The following is a 20,961-nucleotide window of genomic DNA, read 5'->3' on the forward strand; positions in this document are numbered from 1 at the left end:
AGAGGAGACGCGACGAGCGCCAGATAAAGAGACCAGCCCAAAGAGCCGTCCACGCGATCCGGCAACATCGACACGCGGTGCAGCAGGTCCGTCCCGGCCAGGAAACAGCAGACGGTGGCCAGAGAAAACACACCTGAGGACAAAAACAGCATCAGAGGGATGATGGACAGAAACAGCATCAGTGGGATGAAGAACAGAAACAGCATCAGAGGGATGATGGACAGAAACAGCATCAGAGGGATGATGGACAGAAACAGCATCAGAGGGATGATGGACAAACAGCATCAGTGGGATGAAGAACAGAAACAGCATCAGAGGGATGATGGACAGAAACAGCATCAGAGGGGTGATGGACAGAAACAGCATCAGAGGGATGATGGACAGAAACAGCATCAGAGGGATGATGGACAGAAACAGCATCAGAGGGATGATGGACAGAAACAGCATCAGAGGGATGATGGACAGAAACAGCATCAGAGGGATGAAGAACAGAAACAGCATCAGAGGGATGATGGACAGAAACAGCATCAGAGGGATGATGGACAGAAACAGCATCAGAGGGATGATGGACAGAAACAGCATCAGAGGGATGATGGACAGAAACAGCATCAGAGGGATGATGGACAGAAACAGCATCAGAGGGATAATGGACAAACAGCATCAGAGGGATGATGGACAAACAGCATCAGAGGGATGATGGACAAACAGCATCAGAGGGATGAAGAACAAAAACAGCATCAGAGGGATGATGGACAGAAACAGCATCAGAGGGATGATGGACAGAAACAGCATCAGAGGGATGATGGACAGAAACAGCATCAGTGGGATGAAGAACAGAAACAGCATCAGAGGGATGATGGACAGAAACAGCATCAGAGGGATGATGGACAGAAACAGCATCAGAGGGATGATGGACAAACAGCATCAGTGGGATGAAGAACAGAAACAGCATCAGAGGGATGATGGACAGAAACAGCATCAGAGGGATGATGGACAGAAACAGCATCAGAGGGATGATGGACAGAAACAGCATCAGAGGGATGATGGACAGAAACAGCATCAGAGGGATGATGGACAGAAACAGCATCAGAGGGATGATGGACAGAAACAGCATCAGAGGGATGATGGACAAACAGCATCAGAGGGATGATGGACAGAAACAGCATCAGAGGGATGATGGACAAACAGCATCAGTGCGATGAAGAACAGAAACAGCATCAGAGGGATGATGGACAGAAACAGCATCAGAGGGATGATGGACAAACAGCATCAGAGGGATGATGGACAGAAACAGCATCAGAGGGATGATGGACAGAAACAGCATCAGAGGGATGATGGACAGAAACAGCATCAGAGGGATGATGGACAAACAGCATCAGAGGGATGATGGACAGAAACAGCATCAGAGGGATGATGGACAGAAACAGCATCAGAGGGATGATGGACAGAAACAGCATCAGTGGGATAAAGAACAGAAACAGCATCAGTGGGATGAAGAACAGAAACAGCATCAGAGGGATGATGGACAGAAACAGCATCAGTGGGATGATGGACAGAAACAGCATCAGAGGGATGAAGAACAGAAACAGCATCAGATGGATGATGGACAGAAACAGCATCAGTGGGATGAAGAACAGAAACAGCATCAGAGGGATGATGGACAGAAACAGCATCAGAGGGATGAAGGATAGAAACAGCATCAGAGGGATGATGGACAGAAACAGCATCAGAGGGATGAAGGATAGAAACAGCATCAGAGGGATGATGGACAGAAACAGCATCAGTGGGATAAAGAACAGAAACAGCATCAGTGGGATGAAGAACAGAAACAGCATCAGAGGGATGATGGACAGAAACAGCATCAGAGGGATGATGGACAAACAGCATCAGAGGGATGATGGACAGAAACAGCATCAGAGGGATGATGGACAGAAACAGCATCAGAGGGATGATGGACAGAAACAGCATCAGAGGGATGATGGACAAACAGCATCAGAGGGATGATGGACAGAAACAGCATCAGAGGGATGATGGACAGAAACAGCATCAGAGGGATGATGGACAGAAACAGCATCAGTGGGATAAAGAACAGAAACAGCATCAGTGGGATGAAGAACAGAAACAGCATCAGAGGGATGATGGACAGAAACAGCATCAGTGGGATGATGGACAGAAACAGCATCAGAGGGATGATGGACAGAAACAGCATCAGATGGATGATGGACAGAAACAGCATCAGTGGGATGAAGAACAGAAACAGCATCAGAGGGATGATGGACAGAAACAGCATCAGAGGGATGAAGGATAGAAACAGCATCAGAGGGATGATGGACAGAAACGGCATCAGAGGGATGAAGGACAGAAACGGCATCAGAGGGATGGTGGACAAACACGGCATCAGAGGGATGATGGACAGAAACAGCATCAGAGGGATGATGGACAGAAACAGCATCAGAGGGATGATGGACAGAAACAGCATCAGAGGGATGATGGACAGAAACAGCATCAGAGGGATGATGGACAGAAACAGCATCAGAGGGATGATGGACAGAAACAGCATCAGAGGGATGAAGAACAGAAACAGCATCAGAGGGATGAAGAACAGAAACAGCATCAGAGGGATGATGGACAGAAACAGCATCAGAGGGATGATGGACAAACAGCATCAGAGGGATGATGGACAAACAGCATCAGAGGGATGATGGACAAACAGCATCAGAGGGATGAAGAACAGAAACAGCATCAGAGGGATGATGGACAGAAACAGCATCAGAGGGATGATGGACAGAAACAGCATCAGAGGGATGATGGACAGAAACAGCATCAGTGGGATGAAGAACAGAAACAGCATCAGAGGGATGATGGACAAACAGCATCAGAGGGATGATGGACAGAAACAGCATCAGAGGGATGATGGACAGAAACAGCATCAGAGGGATGATGGACAGAAACAGCATCAGAGGGATGATGGACAAACAGCATCAGAGGGATGATGGACAGAAACAGCATCAGAGGGATGATGGACAGAAACAGCATCAGAGGGATGATGGACAGAAACAGCATCAGAGGGATGATGGAAAGAAACAGCATCAGAGGGATGAAGAACAGAAACAGCATCAGAGGGATGATGGACAGAAACAGCATCAGAGGGATGATGGACAGAAACAGCATCAGAGGGATGATGGACAGAAACAGCATCAGAGGGATGATGGACAAACAGCATCAGAGGGATGATGGACAGAAACAGCATCAGTGGGATGAAGAACAGAAACAGCATCAGAGGGATGATGGACAGAAACAGCATCAGAGGGATGATGGACAAACAGCATCAGAGGGATGATGGACAAACAGCATCAGAGGCATGATGGACAAACAGCATCAGAGGGATGATGGACAGCAGAAACAGCATCAGAGGGATGATGGACAGCAGAAACAGCATCAGAGGGATGATGGACAGAAACAGCATCAGAGGGATGATGGACAGCAGAAACAGCATCAGAGGGATGATGGACAGCAGAAACAGCATCAGAGGGATGATGGACAGAAACAGCATCAGAGGGATGATGGACAAACAGCATCAGAGGGATGATGGACAGCAGAAACAGCATCAGAGGGATGATGGAAAGCAGAAACAGCATCAGAGGGATGATGGAAAAACAGCATCAGAGGGATGATGGACAGCAGAAACAGCATCAGAGGGATGATGGACAGCAGAAACAGTATCAGAGGGATGATGGAAAGCAGAAACACCATCAGAGGGATGATGGACAAACAGCATCAGAGGGATGATGGAAAGCAGAAACAGCATCAGAGGGATGATGGACAGAAACAGCATCAGAGGGATGATGGACAAACAGCATCAGAGGGATGATGGACAGCAGAAACAGTATCAGAGGGATGATGGAAAGCAGAAACAGCATCAGAGGGATGATGGAAAAACAGCATCAGAGGGATGATGGACAGCAGAAACAGTATCAGAGGGATGATGGAAAGCAGAAACAGCATCAGAGGGATGATGGAAAAACAGCATCAGAGGGATGATGGACAGCAGAAACAGCATCAGAGGGATGATGGACAGCAGAAACAGTATCAGAGGGATGATGGAAAGCAGAAACAGCATCAGAGGGATGATGGACAAACAGCATCAGAGGGATGATGGAAAGCAGAAACAGCATCAGAGGGATGATGGACAAACAGCATCAGAGGGATGAAGAACAGAAACAGCATCAGAGGGATGATGGACAGAAACAGCATCAGAGGGATGATGGACAAACAGCATCAGAGGGATGATGGACAGCAGAAACAGCATCAGAGGGATGATGGACAGAAACAGCATCAGAGGGATGATGGACAGAAACAGCATCAGAGGGATGATGGACAGAAACAGCATCAGAGGGATGATGGACAGAAACAGCATCAGAGGGATGATGGACAGAAACAGCATCAGAGGGATGATGGACAGAAACAGCATCAGAGGGATGATGGACAGAAACAGCATCAGAGGGATGATGGACAGAAACAGCATCAGAGGGATGATGGACAGAAACAGCATCAGAGGGATGACGGACAGAAACAGCATCAGAGGGATGATGGAAAGAAACAGCATCAGAGGGATGAATGACAGAAACAGCATCAGAGGGATGATGGACAGAAACAGCATCAGAGGGATGATGGACAGAAACAGCATCAGAGGGATGATGGACAGCAGAAACAGCATCAGAGGGATGATGGACAGCAGAAACAGCATCAGAGGGATGATGGACAGCAGAAACAGCATCAGAGGGATGATGGACAGCAGAAACAGCATCAGAGGGATGATGGACAGAAACAGCATCAGAGTGATTATGGACAGAAACAGCATCAGAGGGATTGTGGACAGAAACAGCATCAGAGGGATGATGGACAGAAACAGCATCAGAGGGATGATGGACAGAAACAGCATCAGAGGGATGAAGAACAGAAACAGCATAGGGCTGGGCGATATGGCCTAAAAAAAAAATCCCCGATTTTTTCATAAAAAATCCGATTTACGATTTAAATCGATTTTTTTTCCCCCCTATTTAAAATCAATCTGCAGATGACAAATAAATTGTTTAAAACAAGTTTTAGCTAGCCAAGATGGCAGGCCCTGCCTTTGTAACATAACATAACCTAACATAACATAAAATGGGTGTAAATGTAAAAAAAAAAAAAAAAAAAAAAAAAACTTGCATCAGTTGGTGACTAAACAGAATTTTATTAAGTATAGTGACAACACAATGTTTACATGGTACACTGACTGTATGCTACTGTTATTATCAATGCTCACAATTTAAATTCTTGTGATTTGATTCTGATCTTGATTCAATATCGATTCCTTCAGATAAATATTAGGTACAGTAGATGCGTTAATGTGTTGTTAATTTTTCTCTCCCAAAAAAAAAGTCACCTACTGTAAACATACAGAGCCCCTGTCAGCTATTATTATTAAAGGTTAAAAATAACATCTCAATTTTATTTTAATGCGTTTTTTACAATGGTAACGTTATAATATTTTAATGATATAGGTAAAAATATAATAAAAATGTAATATAGTTATCATATTTAACAAAATACTCCTCTCTACAGACAATTGGATTATAGAGACAATCTCAGTGATCAGAGAAGAGCTCATTCAGCCCATCAGGCAATTGTTTAAGCATGTATGGGTTAGAAAAACGGGTATTTTTTAACATGAAAAGTTGCTTAATGCATCTTTAAGTCCAACTAACGTGCTATGGTTATTAAACGGCTTTCCTGAGGTAAACGTTACCCGACTGTTCTCCACTCCAGCTGTTTATGGACCTCTGTCCGCGGTTGAAAAACACTTGATCTATCGATTTTATTACATTACATACTGTATCTTTCAAATTACCTATTGATCATTCGTGTTTATTTATAATAACTAAGTTAGTAGTAACAGATGACCGGTTCACGTGCCGCTTGAACCGAGATCTCTCTGCGATCTGTCACGTCACATTTACAAGCACCAAAACGGTGTTTATTGTTTGAATTTTGTAATTAAATTGACAGAATCTGAGAGCTGAGAATTTGTTTTATATCAATAGTACCGTAAACCTTCTCTGTCGGTGTCACCGTCCTCTTTGATTCGCGATTTTCTCTGCGTGAGAAATGGATGTGTGGCGTGAGAGCGTGTGGAAAGTGACAACTGCGTGAGTCCCACGGTGAATGCGTGAGAGTTGGCAGCTCTGCAGATTCAGTTTGTAAATGTTTTTGGCGGGTGTGCTTGTGCAGCCGCGGTCTTGTTCATTTGCCATGTTGTTTGTGTAGCTCTATGGCAAACGCGCTGAGCGCGTTCGGAACTACGGAAGCCCAGAGGGGAGCGTCGGCAGATATTATAGAGAAAACCGATTTTCATTCAAACACATCGATGTACACTACACACTCGAGTTAATCGATTAAATCGATTTATCGCCCAGCCCTAAAACAGCATCAGAGGGATGATGGACAGAAACAGCATCAGAGGGATGATGGACAGCAGAAACAGCATCAGAGGGATTATGGACAGAAACAGCATCAGAGGGATGATGGACAGCAGAAACAGCATCAGAGGGATGATGGACAGAAACAGCATCAGAGGGATGATGGACAGCAGAAACAGCATCAGAGGGATGATGGACAGCAGAAACAGCATCAGAGGGATTATGGACAGAAACAGCATCAGAGGGATTATGGACAGAAACAGCATCAGAGGGATGATGGACAGCAGAAACAGCATCAGAGTGATTATGGACAGAAACAGCATCAGAGGGATTATGGACAGAAACAGCATCAGAGGGATTATGGACAGAAACAGCATCAGAGGGATGATGGACAGCAGAAACAGCATCAGAGGGATTATGGACAGAAACAGCATCAGAGGGATTATGGACAGAAACAGCATCAGAGGGATGATGGACAGCAGAAACAGCATCAGAGGGATTATGGACAGAAACAGCATCAGAGGGATGAAGAACAGAAACAGCATCAGAGGGATGATGGACAGCAGAAACAGCATCAGAGGGATGATGGACCGCAGAAACAGCATCAGAGGGATTATGGACAGAAACAGCATCAGAGGGATTATGGACAGAAACAGCATCAGAGGGATGATGGACAGCAGAAACAGCATCAGAGGGATGATGGACAGCAGAAAAAGCATCAGAGGGATGATGGACAGAAACAGCATCAGAGGGATGATGGACAGCAGAAACAGCATCAGAGGGATGATGGACAGAAACAGCATCAGAGGGATGATGGACAGCAGAAACAGCATCAGAGGGATGATGGACAAACAGCATCAGAGGGATGATGGACAGAAACAGCATCAGAGGGATTATGGACAGAAACAGCATCAGAGGGATGATGGACAGCAGAAACAGCATCAGAGGGATTATGGACAGAAACAGCATCAGAGGGATGAAGAACAGAAACAGCATCAGAGGGATGATGGACAGCAGAAACAGCATCAGAGGGATGATGGACCGCAGAAACAGCATCAGAGGGATTATGGACAGAAACAGCATCAGAGGGATTATGGACAGAAACAGCATCAGAGGGATGATGGACAGAAACAGCATCAGAGGGATTATGGACAGAAACAGCATCAGAGGGATGATGGACAGCAGAAACAGCATCAGAGGGATGATGGACAGAAACAGCATCAGAGGGATGATGGACAGAAACAGCATCAGAGGGATTATGGACAGAAACAGCATCAGAGGGATGATGGACAGCAGAAACAGCATCAGAGGGATTATGGACAGAAACAGCATCAGAGGGATGAAGAACAGAAACAGCATCAGAGGGATGATGGACAGCAGAAACAGCATCAGAGGGATGATGGACCGCAGAAACAGCATCAGAGGGATTATGGACAGAAACAGCATCAGAGGGATTATGGACAGAAACAGCATCAGAGGGATGATGGACAGCAGAAACAGCATCAGAGGGATTATGGACAGAAACAGCATCAGAGGGATGAAGAACAGAAACAGCATCAGAGGGATGATGGACAGCAGAAACAGCATCAGAGGGATGATGGACCGCAGAAACAGCATCAGAGGGATTATGGACAGAAACAGCATCAGAGGGATTATGGACAGAAACAGCATCAGAGGGATGATGGACAGCAGAAACAGCATCAGAGGGATGATGGACAGCAGAAAAAGCATCAGAGGGATGATGGACAGAAACAGCATCAGAGGGATGATGGACAGCAGAAACAGCATCAGAGGGATGATGGACAGAAACAGCATCAGAGGGATGATGGACAGCAGAAACAGCATCAGAGGGATGATGGACAAACAGCATCAGAGGGATGATGGACAGAAACAGCATCAGAGGGATGATGGACAGAAACAGCATCAGAGGGATTATGGACAGAAACAGCATCAGAGGGATGATGGACAGCAGAAACAGCATCAGAGGGATTATGGACAGAAACAGCATCAGAGGGATGAAGAACAGAAACAGCATCAGAGGGATGATGGACAGCAGAAACAGCATCAGAGGGATGATGGACCGCAGAAACAGCATCAGAGGGATTATGGACAGAAACAGCATCAGAGGGATTATGGACAGAAACAGCATCAGAGGGATGATGGACAGCAGAAACAGCATCAGAGGGATGATGGACAGCAGAAAAAGCATCAGAGGGATGATGGACAGAAACAGCATCAGAGGGATGATGGACAGCAGAAACAGCATCAGAGGGATGATGGACAGAAACAGCATCAGAGGGATGATGGACAGCAGAAACAGCATCAGAGGGATGATGGACAAACAGCATCAGAGGGATGATGGACAGAAACAGCATCAGAGGGATGATGGACAGAAACAGCATCAGAGGGATTATGGACAGAAACAGCATCAGAGGGATGATGGACAGCAGAAACAGCATCAGAGGGATTATGGACAGAAACAGCATCAGAGGGATGAAGAACAGAAACAGCATCAGAGGGATGATGGACAGCAGAAACAGCATCAGAGGGATGATGGACCGCAGAAACAGCATCAGAGGGATTATGGACAGAAACAGCATCAGAGGGATTATGGACAGAAACAGCATCAGAGGGATGATGGACAGCAGAAACAGCATCAGAGGGATTATGGACAGAAACAGCATCAGAGGGATGAAGAACAGAAACAGCATCAGAGGGATGATGGACAGCAGAAACAGCATCAGAGGGATGATGGACCGCAGAAACAGCATCAGAGGGATTATGGACAGAAACAGCATCAGAGGGATTATGGACAGAAACAGCATCAGAGGGATGATGGACAGCAGAAACAGCATCAGAGGGATGATGGACAGCAGAAAAAGCATCAGAGGGATGATGGACAGAAACAGCATCAGAGGGATGATGGACAGCAGAAACAGCATCAGAGGGATGATGGACAGAAACAGCATCAGAGGGATGATGGACAGCAGAAACAGCATCAGAGGGATGATGGACAAACAGCATCAGAGGGATGATGGACAGAAACAGCATCAGAGGGATGATGGACAGAAACAGCATCAGAGGGATTATGGACAGAAACAGCATCAGAGGGATGATGGACAGCAGAAACAGCATCAGAGGGATTATGGACAGAAACAGCATCAGAGGGATGAAGAACAGAAACAGCATCAGAGGGATGATGGACAGCAGAAACAGCATCAGAGGGATGATGGACCGCAGAAACAGCATCAGAGGGATTATGGACAGAAACAGCATCAGAGGGATTATGGACAGAAACAGCATCAGAGGGATGATGGACAGAAACAGCATCAGAGGGATGAAGAACAGAAACAGCATCAGAGGGATGATGGACAGCAGAAACAGCATCAGAGGGATGATGGACAGAAACAGTATCAGAGGGATTATGGACAGAAACAGCATCAGAGGGATTATGGACAGAAACAGCATCAGAGGGATGATGGACAGCAGAAACAGCATCAGAGGGATTATGGACAGAAACAGCATCAGAGGGATTATGGACAGAAACAGCATCAGAGGGATGATGGACAGCAGAAACAGCATCAGAGGGATTATGGACAGAAACAGCATCAGAGGGATGAAGAACAGAAACAGCATCAGAGGGATGATGGACAGCAGAAACAGCATCAGAGGGATGATGGACCGCAGAAACAGCATCAGAGGGATTATGGACAGAAACAGCATCAGAGGGATTATGGACAGAAACAGCATCAGAGGGATGATGGACAGCAGAAACAGCATCAGAGGGATGATGGACAGCAGAAAAAGCATCAGAGGGATGATGGACAGAAACAGCATCAGAGGGATGATGGACAGCAGAAACAGCATCAGAGGGATGATGGACAGAAACAGCATCAGAGGGATGATGGACAGCAGAAACAGCATCAGAGGGATGATGGACAAACAGCATCAGAGGGATGATGGACAGAAACAGCATCAGAGGGATGATGGACAGAAACAGCATCAGAGGGATTATGGACAGAAACAGCATCAGAGGGATGATGGACAGCAGAAACAGCATCAGAGGGATTATGGACAGAAACAGCATCAGAGGGATGAAGAACAGAAACAGCATCAGAGGGATGATGGACAGCAGAAACAGCATCAGAGGGATGATGGACAAACAGCATCAGAGGGATGATGGACAGAAACAGCATCAGAGGGATGATGGACAGAAACAGCATCAGAGGGATGATGGACAAACAGCATCAGAGGGATGATGGACAAAAACAGCATCAGAGGGATGATGGACAGAAACAGCATCAGAGGGATGATGGACAGAAACAGCATCAGAGGGATGATGGACAGAAACAGCATCAGTGGGATGAAGAACAGAAACAGCATCAGTGGGATAATGGACAGAAACAGCATCAGAGGGATGATGGACAGAAACAGCATCAGATGGATGATGGACAGAACAGCATCAGTGGGATGAAGAACAGAAACAGCATCAGAGGGATGATGGACAGAAACAGCATCAGAGGGATGATGGACAAACAGCATCAGAGGGATGATGGACAGAAACGGCATCAGAGGGATGAAGGACAGAAACGGCATCAGAGGGATGATGGACAAACAGCATCAGAGGGATGATGGACAGAAACGGCATCAGAGGGATGAAGGACAGAAACGGCATCAGAGGGATGATGGACAAACAGCATCAGAGGGATGATGGACAGAAACAGCATCAGAGGGATGATGGACAGAAACAGCATCAGAGGGATGATGGACAGAAACAGCATCAGAGGGATGATGGACAGAAACAGCATCAGAGGGATGATGGACAGAAACAGCATCAGAGGGATGATGGACAGAAACAGCATCAGATGGATGATGGACAGAAACAGCATCAGTGGGATGAAGAACAGAAACAGCATCAGAGGGATGATGAACAGAAACAGCATCAGAGGGATGATGGACAGAAACAGCATCAGAGGGATGATGGACAGAAACAGCATCAGAGGGATGATGGACAAACAGCATCAGAGGGATGATGGACAGAAACAGCATCAGAGGGATGATGGACAGAAACAGCATCAGAGGGATGATGGACAGAAACAGCATCAGTGGGATGATGGACAGAAACAGCATCAGAGGGATGATGGACAGAAACAGCATCAGAGGGATGATGGACAGAAACAGCATCAGTGGGATGAAGAACAGAAACAGCATCAGTGGGATGAAGAACAGAAAAAGCATCAGAGGGATGATGGACAGAAACAGCATCAGAGGGATGATGGACAGAAACAGCATCAGATGGATGATGGACAGAAACAGCATCAGTGGGATGAAGAACAGAAACAGCATCAGAGGGATGATGGACAGAAACGGCATCAGAGGGATGAAGGATAGAAACGGCATCAGAGGGATGATGGACAGAAACGGCATCAGAGGGATGATGGACAGAAACGGCATCAGAGGGATGAAGGACAGAAACGGCATCAGAGGGATGATGGACAGAAACGGCATCAGAGGCATGAAGGACAGAAACGGCATCAGAGGGATGATGGACAGAAACGGCATCAGAGGGATGAAGGACAGAAACGGCATCAGAGGGATGATGGACAGAAACGGCATCAGTGGGATGATGGACAGAAACGGCATCAGAGGGATGATGGACAGAAACGGCATCAGAGGGATGATGGACAGAAACAGCATCAGAGGGATGATGGACAGAAACAGCATCAGAGGGATGATGGACAGAAACAGCATCAGAGGGATGATGGACAGAAACAGCATCAGAGGGATGATGGACAGAAACAGCATCAGAGGGATGATGGACAGAAACAGCATCAGAGGGATGATGGACAGAAACAGCATCAGAGGGATGATGGACAGACACAGCATCAGAGGGATGATGGACAGAAACAGCATCAGAGGGATGATGGACAGATACAGCATCAGAGGGATGATGGACAGAAACAGCATCAGAGGGATGAAGAACAGAAACAGCATCAGAGGGATGATGGACAGAAACATCATCAGAGGGATGATGGACAGAAACAGCATCAGAGGGATGAAGGACAGAAAAAGCATCAGAGGGATGATGGACAGAAACAGCATCAGAGGGATGATGGACAGAAACAGCATCAGAGGGATGATGGACAGAAACAGCATCAGAGGGATGATGGACAGAAACAACATCAGAGGGAGGATGGACAGAAACAGCATCAGTGGGATGAAGAATAGAAACATCATCAGAGGGATGATGGACAGAAACAGCATCAGAGAGGATGATGGACAGAAACAGCATCAGAGGGATGATGGACAGAAACAGCATCAGAGGGATGATGGACAGAAACAGCATCAGAGGGATGATGGACAGAAACAGCATCAGAGGGATGATGGACAGAAACAGCATCAGAGGGATGAAGAACAGAAACAGCATCAGAGGGATGAAGAACAGAAACAGCATCAGAGGGATGATGGACAGAAACAGCATCAGAGGGATGACGGACAGAAACAGCATCAGAGGGATGAAGAAAAGAAACAGCATCAGAGGGATGATGGACAGAAACAGCATCAGTGGGATGATGGACAGAAACAGCATCAGAGGGATGATGGACAGAAACAGCATCAGTGGGATGATGGACAGAAACAGCATCAGTGGGATGAAGAACAGAAACAGCATCAGTGGGATGATGGACAGAAACAGCATCAGAGGGATGATGGACAGAAACAGCATCAGAGGGATGATGGACAGAAACAGCATCAGAGGGATGATGGAAAGAAACAGCATCAGAGGGATGATGGACAGAAACAGCATCAGAGGGATGATGGACAGAAACAGCATCATTGGGATGATGGACAGAAACAGCATCAGAGGGATGATGGACAGAAACAGCATCAGAGGGATGATGGACAGAAACAGCATCAGAGGGATGATGGACAGACACAGCATCAGAGGGATGAAGAACAGAAACAGCATCAGAGGGATGATGGACAGATACAGCATCAGAGGGATGATGGACAGAAACAGCATCAGAGGGATGATGGACAGAAACAGCATCAGAGGGATGATGGACAGAAACAGCATCAGAGGGATGATGGACAGAAACAGCATCAGAGGGATGAGGAACAGAAACAGCATCAGAGGGATGATGGACAGAAACAGCATCAGAGGAATGATGGAAAGAAACAGCATCAGAGGGATGATGGACAGAAACAGCATCAGAGGGATGATGGACAGAAACAGCATCAGAGGGATGATGGACAGAAACAGCATCAGAGGGATGATGGACAGAAACAGCATCAGAGGGATGGAGGACAGAAACAGCATCAGAGGGATGATGGACAGAAACAGCATCAGAGGGATGATGGACAGAAACAGCATCAGAGGGATGATGGACAGAAACATCATCAGAGGGATGATGGACAGAAACAGCATCAGAGGGATGAAGGACAGAAACAGCATCAGAGGGATGATGGACAGAAACAGCATCAGAGGGATGATGGACAGAAACAGCATCAGAGGGATGATGGACAGAAACAACATCAGAGGGATGATGGACAGAAACAGCATCAGTGGGATGAAGAACAGAAACATCATCAGAGGGATGATGGACAGAAACAGCATCAGAGGGATGATGGACAGAAACAGCATCAGAGGGATGATGGACAGAAACAGCATCAGAGGGATGATGGACAGAAACAGCATCAGAGGGATGATGGACAGAAACAGCATCAGAGGGATGATGGACAGAAACAGCATCAGAGGGATGATGGACAGAAACAGCATCAGAGGGATGATGGACAGAAACAGCATCAGAGGGATGATGGACAGAAACAGCATCAGAGGGATGATGGACAGAAACAGCATCAGAGGGATGATGGACAGAAACAGCATCAGAGGGATGATGGACAGAAACAGCATCAGAGGGATGATGGACAGAAACAGCATCAGAGGGATGATGGACAGAAACAGCATCAGAGGGATGATGGACAGAAACAGCATCAGAGGGATGAGGAACAGAAACAGCATCAGAGGGATGATGGACAGAAACAGCATCAGAGGGATGATGGACAGAAACAGCATCAGAGGGATGATGGACAGAAACAGCATCAGAGGGATGATGGACAGAAACAGCATCAGAGGGATGGAGGACAGAAACAGCATCAGAGGGATGATGGACAGAAACAGCATCAGAGGGATGATGGACAGAAACAGCATCAGAGGGATGATGGACAGAAACAACATCAGAGGGATGATGGACAGAAACAGCATCAGTGGGATGAAGAACAGAAACATCATCAGAGGGATGATGGACAGAAACAGCATCAGAGGGATGATGGACAGAAACAGCATCAGAGGGATGATGGACAGAAACAGCATCAGAGGGATGATGGACAGAAACAGCATCAGAGGGATGAAGGACAGAAACAGCATCAGAGGGATGATGGACAGAAACAGCATCAGAGGGATGATGGACAGAAACAGCATCAGAGGGATGATGGACAGAAACAACATCAGAGGGATGATGGACAGAAACAGCATCAGAGGGATGATGGACAGCAGACACAGCATCAGAGGGATGATGGACAGAAACAGCATCAGAGGGATGATGGACAGAAACAGCATCAGAGGGATGATGGACAGAAACAGCATCAGAGGGATGATGGACAGAAACAGCATCAGAGGGATGATGGACAGAAACAGCATCAGAGGGATGATGGACAGAAACAGCATCAGAGGGATGAAGAACAGAAACAGCATCAGAGGGATGATGGACAGAAACAGCATCAGAGGGATGATGGACAGAAACAGCATCAGTGGGATGAAGAACAGAAACAGCATCAGTGGGATGATGGACAGAAACAGCATCAGAGGGATGATGGACAGAAACAGCATCAGAGGGATGATGGACAGAAACAGCATCAGAGGGATGATGGAAAGAAACAGCATCAGAGGGATGATGGACAGAAACAGCATCAGAGGGATGATGGACAGAAACAGCATCAGAGGGATGAGGAACAGAAACAGCATCAGAGGGATGATGGACAGAAACAGCATCAGAGGGATGATGGACAGAAACAGCATCAGAGGGATGAAGAACAGAAACAGCATCAGAGGTATGATGGACAGAAACAGCATCAGAGGGATGATGGACAGAAACAGCATCAGAGGGATGATGGACAGAAACAGCATCAGAGGGATGATGGACAGAAACAGCATCAGAGGGATGATGGACAGAAACAGCATCAGAGGGATGATGGACAGAAACAGCATCAGAGGGATGAAGAACAGAAACAGCATCAGAGGGATTGTCATGTAGAGAATTGTCGAGAGGCCTGGGAGAAGTTAGGAAGGCTCAGTACACAGGAGTGGTTTTCAAAAATGTTAGTGGTGGTTTATTTTAGAAGCTGGATTTCACAGCTGAAGGTGTAGTCTTCAAAGCACAAATAACAAAACAAAGTAACAAACACTTAATGTAACATACTGGTGCTAAAAACAAAAGAAAAATGCTGTGAGCAGCAAAAACTGGCACTAAACAATGCCTAGTGGCACGTCCACAAAAATATTCAGCATGTCTCACCTCAGACAAGTTCAAGCGTTTGCACAGTGTACACAGGCTGCAACCTCCCTTAACCATACTCAGACAATGGCTTAAATATACCAGTTTCCCGCCAAACACTAGTGGGTTGAACCATTATCACGGGGTGGAACCTTTCCCCGTGACACTCATTACTGACTTCCCCAGCAAAACATTAGTACATAAATAATATAAATACTGTTCAAGAACTCATTTTTGACATACAATGATAATAATACCAACATGCATAACATACAACCAAAAACTCAAATACTTAACACCTCATAGCACTAATGTCCCCCTCCATTTTGTAAAATGGTACGTTCTGGCTATGCGCACTACCAGAACCCACCTCCAAAACACAGGCTCAGACAGGTAAGATCTAAAATGTGATATAACATGCAAACTTACACAATAAAGAAATCATTTAAAACAAACAATGACTCTCTCTTATCCATCACAACATTAACACATTGAATACTTGATGTTGGGACTGTCTATCCACATATACATTATACTCAATACACCCATTCTGCAAGCAGCACACCAAATAAATTCAAACTAGCCCTAGGCTGGCACTCAAGTGATGATGAGATTAACCTGGTTCATCATCACATACCCCCCTCCTCAAGACAGCCACTCTCCAAGAGAGGCGTGACAAAAAATCTGCAATAATGTTCAATGTTCCAGCCCTATATTGGACTTTGAATTTAAAAGGTTGGAGGGAAAGATACCACCTTGTAATTCTTGCATTACTGTCTCTCATTTTATTAATCCATTGCAAAGCCCTATGATCAGTTTCGAGAACAAAGTCTTTGCCAATCAAATAATATTTTAACGTGTCCAAGGCCCATTTAATGGCCAGAGCTTCTTTTTCAACAGTTGAATAGTTAGTCTCACGAGGAAACAGCTTCCTGCTAATGTACTGTACTGGGTGTCGATCTTGCCCTTCACCCTGTAACAGTACTGCACCCAATCCCAGTCCAGATGCATCGGTTTGAACCACAAAAGGAAGGTCAAAGTTTGGGCTCTGAAGGACAGGATCTTTGCACAGACAAGCCTTTAGATCTTGAAAAGCTTGCTCACACTCTGAGGTCCACTTGACTTTTATGGGGCTACTCTTCCTTGTAAGATCAGTTAACGCTGCAGCTCTGCTAGCAAAATTAGGAACAAATCTCCTGTACCAGCCCACCAAGCCCAGAAATGATCGAACACTCTTCTTCGTCGTTGGGGGTGCACACGACAAGATAGCATGCACTTTATCTACCTGAGGCCTGATTGATCCTCCTCCCACGACGTAGCCTAGATAAGAGACTTCTTGCTTGGCGATCTGGCATTTCTTGGCATTGACAACCAAACCTGCTTGTTGGATCTTATTGAACACTTCAGCAAGATGCTCCAGATGTTCTTCCCACGAATCGCTGAAAATGACAATGTCATCTATGTAAGCTGCTGCAAAACTGTCCACTCCTCTCAGCACCTGGTCCACCAAGCGCTGGAAGGTTGCTGCTGCCCCCTGCAGTCCAAAAGGCATAAATTTAAAATGATATAATCCAGAAGGAACACGGAACGCAGTCAATTCTTTAGCAGAGTCAGTCAGTGGCACTTGCCAATATCCTTTGCACAGGTCAAGAGTTGTTAAATATTTAGCTTTGCCCAGTCGTTCAATTAGCTCATCAACTCTTGGCATCGGGTATGGATCAAAAGCTGACACTGCATTAAGCTTCGAGAAGTCGACGCAGAACCGAAGTGAACCATCCTTTTTTGGTACAAGTACCACTGGACTACACCATTCGCTCCTAGATGGTTCTATGATGTCTAAATCAAGCATCACTTTCACTTCCTCTTTCAAAGCAGGAATCAGGCGGGCGGGCACTCTACAATGAGTCTGCCTAATAGGCTCCGTTGGCAGAAGGCGAATATCATGCTGTAGAAGATCCGTTTTTCCAGGCTGATCACTGAAGAGATTCTCTGGTACTCGTTTCAGGAACTCTTTCTGCTTTTTAGGTGTAAGATGATCTACTGCTGGAAAGGTAATGGATTTTTGATCCACTGGGAAGTATTGCTCCTCCAGTTCCTCTTCTTCATCCACCTTTCTTGCCCACAGCTGCTCTGACCATGAGCCTTTTCTCTCGTTCCACGGTCTTAAGAGGTTGATATGAAAAACTTGAGACTTCTTCCTGCGATCCGGTAGAGAGATCTCATAATTAGTAGCACTTAGTTTCCGTAACACTTCATATGGCCCCTGCCACTTTGCCAGTAATGAGCTGTCAGATGTGGGGAGGAGCAGTAGCACCTTCTGACCTGGACTTAACGTTCTCTTCCTGCTTGACTGATCGTACCATTGTTTTTGCTGTTGTTGCGCCTTAGTCATGTTGACTCTTACCAACTCTGCCATCGAGTCCATCTTCTCCCTCATCTTAATGACATACGACAAGATATTGGTTTGCTCACTTGCATTGTCTCCTTCCCAGGCCTCCTTTAAGACATCTAAGGGTCCACGAACCTGACGTCCGTATAGCAGTTCGAAGGGTGAGTAGCCTGTAGATGATTGTGGAACTTCTCTATAGGCAAACATCAAGTACGGCAACCACTGGTCCCAGTCTGCACCTGTATCAGACACAAACTTGCGCAACATTGTTTTCAATGTCTGATTGAATCGTTCTACCATACCGTCAGTCTGAGGATGATAAGGAGTGGTCTTAATAGGGTGTATACGCAACATTGAATATACTTGCTTAATTTGTCTGGATGTAAAGTTGGTCCCCTGGTCTGTAATTATCTCCTTGGGTAAGCCTACCCGTGAAAATAGCTGAACAAGGGCATTAACAACTTGTCTCGTCTTTGTGTTTTTAAGAGGAAAAACCTCTGGATATCTAGTAGCATAATCTGCAACAACCAGAATATACCGATTCCCTGTACTACTCTTTTCTAACGGACCCACTATATCCATAGCAATACGAGAAAACGGGATGTCAATAATAGGGAGACTCACTAGCGGTGCTCTATCGCCCTTTCTAGCTGGACTTACCAACTGACACTCTGGACAAGACTTACAAAAATCCATTACGTCCATATACAGCCTGGGCCAATAAAACCTACTAGCAATTCTGGCTAGCGTTTTCTGCTGGCCTAAATGCCCCGCCCACGGTACTGAATGACCCAACTGCAATACCTTCCATCTCATAGATTCAGGGACCACCAACCTCTCTCCCTCCTCGCTTACTAGATACAGCCTATCCTCTTTAATCACAAAATGATCTTTCTGCAGAAAAGCTGATACGGTGTTTCCCTTGTCTACCTTCTCAAACAAAGGTTTCAGGGTTTTGTCTTGCCTTTGCAGTTCCACTATATCATGAGGAAAGCATTCAATATCCTCTATATGAGGTTCAGGCAACTTTTCGACCATTTCTGTACCCTCAACTTTGTTCTGACGCCTCTCACGTCTTGATTTCCTAGTTTTAGTACCCCCACCAAAAGGTAAGTCTTGCAACAGCTGTTTACAGGTCTTATCATGCTTAGCCTGGGCTCTTGTTACCACCCTAGCTTCTGCTATCTCCCTGTCATTCTGTAAAAGATCTACAAGTACGGGCACATCTCTACCTAAAATAACTGGATAGGGCGCCTGGTCCATAACACCAACTGACAGATAATAAGCCTGACCACTTATTTCAATTACCACATCAGTTTTCGGGTATTCTTTTTCCTCACCATGAATACAGCGGACTCTCACTTTGTCCTGCCTCAATACGTTAGCTTCACCCAAACATTCAGTCCTTACCAACGTTTGGCTTGAACCCGAGTCAACTAAAGCTTTAAAGAATTTAGTCCCGATTTTTACCTCTATTACGGTGTCTGTATTCGACTCCACCTCCTTTAACCCCAAAGCAGATCTTGGTACATAACAAAGGCGGGTATTAGTAACTTTCTGTAAAGGGCAATCTGCTTTCTTATGCCCTGGCTGGCCACATCCATGACAAACAATCACAGCTTTACCCTTATACTGATTAACTGTCCCCTGATGTTTACTAGTGTTCATACCAGAACTGATCTGTGATACACCGGTATTAGCACCCATATTGCTCAGACCACTACCCCAATCATCCCCAGACTTACCGGTTGGGCTGTTGTTATAGCTCCGCCATCGTCTTGGTTGATACACCGATCGTCTTGCAGCCATAAAGGTCTCTGCCATTTCTGCTGCTTGTTTAGAAGAGGTAGGGTTATTCTGTCTCACCCATGTTCTTGTCTCTGGATTGAGTAACTTGAGGAACTGTTCTAGCACTATCTGGTCACCGATCTCCTCCTTTGTACGACTCTTAGGATCCATCCACTTCTCATACAAGTCTCTTAGTCTTACTTGCAGTTCTCTTGGGGTCTCCTCTTCTTGAGTGCTGTACGATCTGAAGCGTTGTCTATACATTTCAACATTGATTTCAAACTTGTCAAGAATAGCCTGTTTGACAAAGCCATAGTTTAATGAGTTGTCAGGCTCCATGGCCACATAAGCTGCCCTCGCCTTACCAGATAAGAGAGGTAACAAATGCAACACCCAGTCTTGTCTTGGCCATCTGCACGCTTGAGCAATACGTTCAAAAGTTGTTAGATAGTGTTCTATATCCTCGTCATGGGTCCAAGGAAGCATTCTCGGGTTTTGGAAACATGGCATTGCAGGTCCTTGTCCCTCAGTTGGATTCTCGCCCGCCGACGCAGATCCCTCATCCTGTAAGGGTTGTCGACCTGTATGAATGGTTGAAGGCCGATGCACAGCTGTATCTGCTGATGTAGCTGCTGGTACTGCTACCTGTGCCACTGACTGTCGTTGTTGTTGGTCTTGATGAACTTCCGACTGCAGTTGTGTAAACTGATGGTGAAGCACCTGCCATTTATGCTCTTGACGTTGCGCCTCTCTTTCCAACCGATCCTCTCTT

General features: G+C 46.0%; 1 protein-coding gene across 1 annotated transcript in view; it reads right to left on the reverse strand.

Moving 5' to 3' along the window:
• Nucleotides 1–2: 2 nt before the first annotated feature.
• The window catches only part of cldnd1a (claudin domain containing 1a), a gene marked incomplete at its 3' end in the record, with an annotated part of 34,801 nt that continues 13,842 nt past the window's right edge, over nucleotides 3–20,961 (reverse strand). The window contains exon 4 of the mRNA XM_079604999.1: nucleotides 3–133. Within this exon, the coding sequence (XP_079461125.1) occupies nucleotides 3–133 (131 nt within the window). The remainder of the gene's footprint in view (nucleotides 134–20,961) is intronic.

This window comes from Phoxinus phoxinus, assembly GCF_949152265.1.
Source record: "Phoxinus phoxinus genome assembly, chromosome: 2".
Lineage (NCBI taxonomy): Eukaryota > Metazoa > Chordata > Actinopteri > Cypriniformes > Leuciscidae > Phoxinus > Phoxinus phoxinus.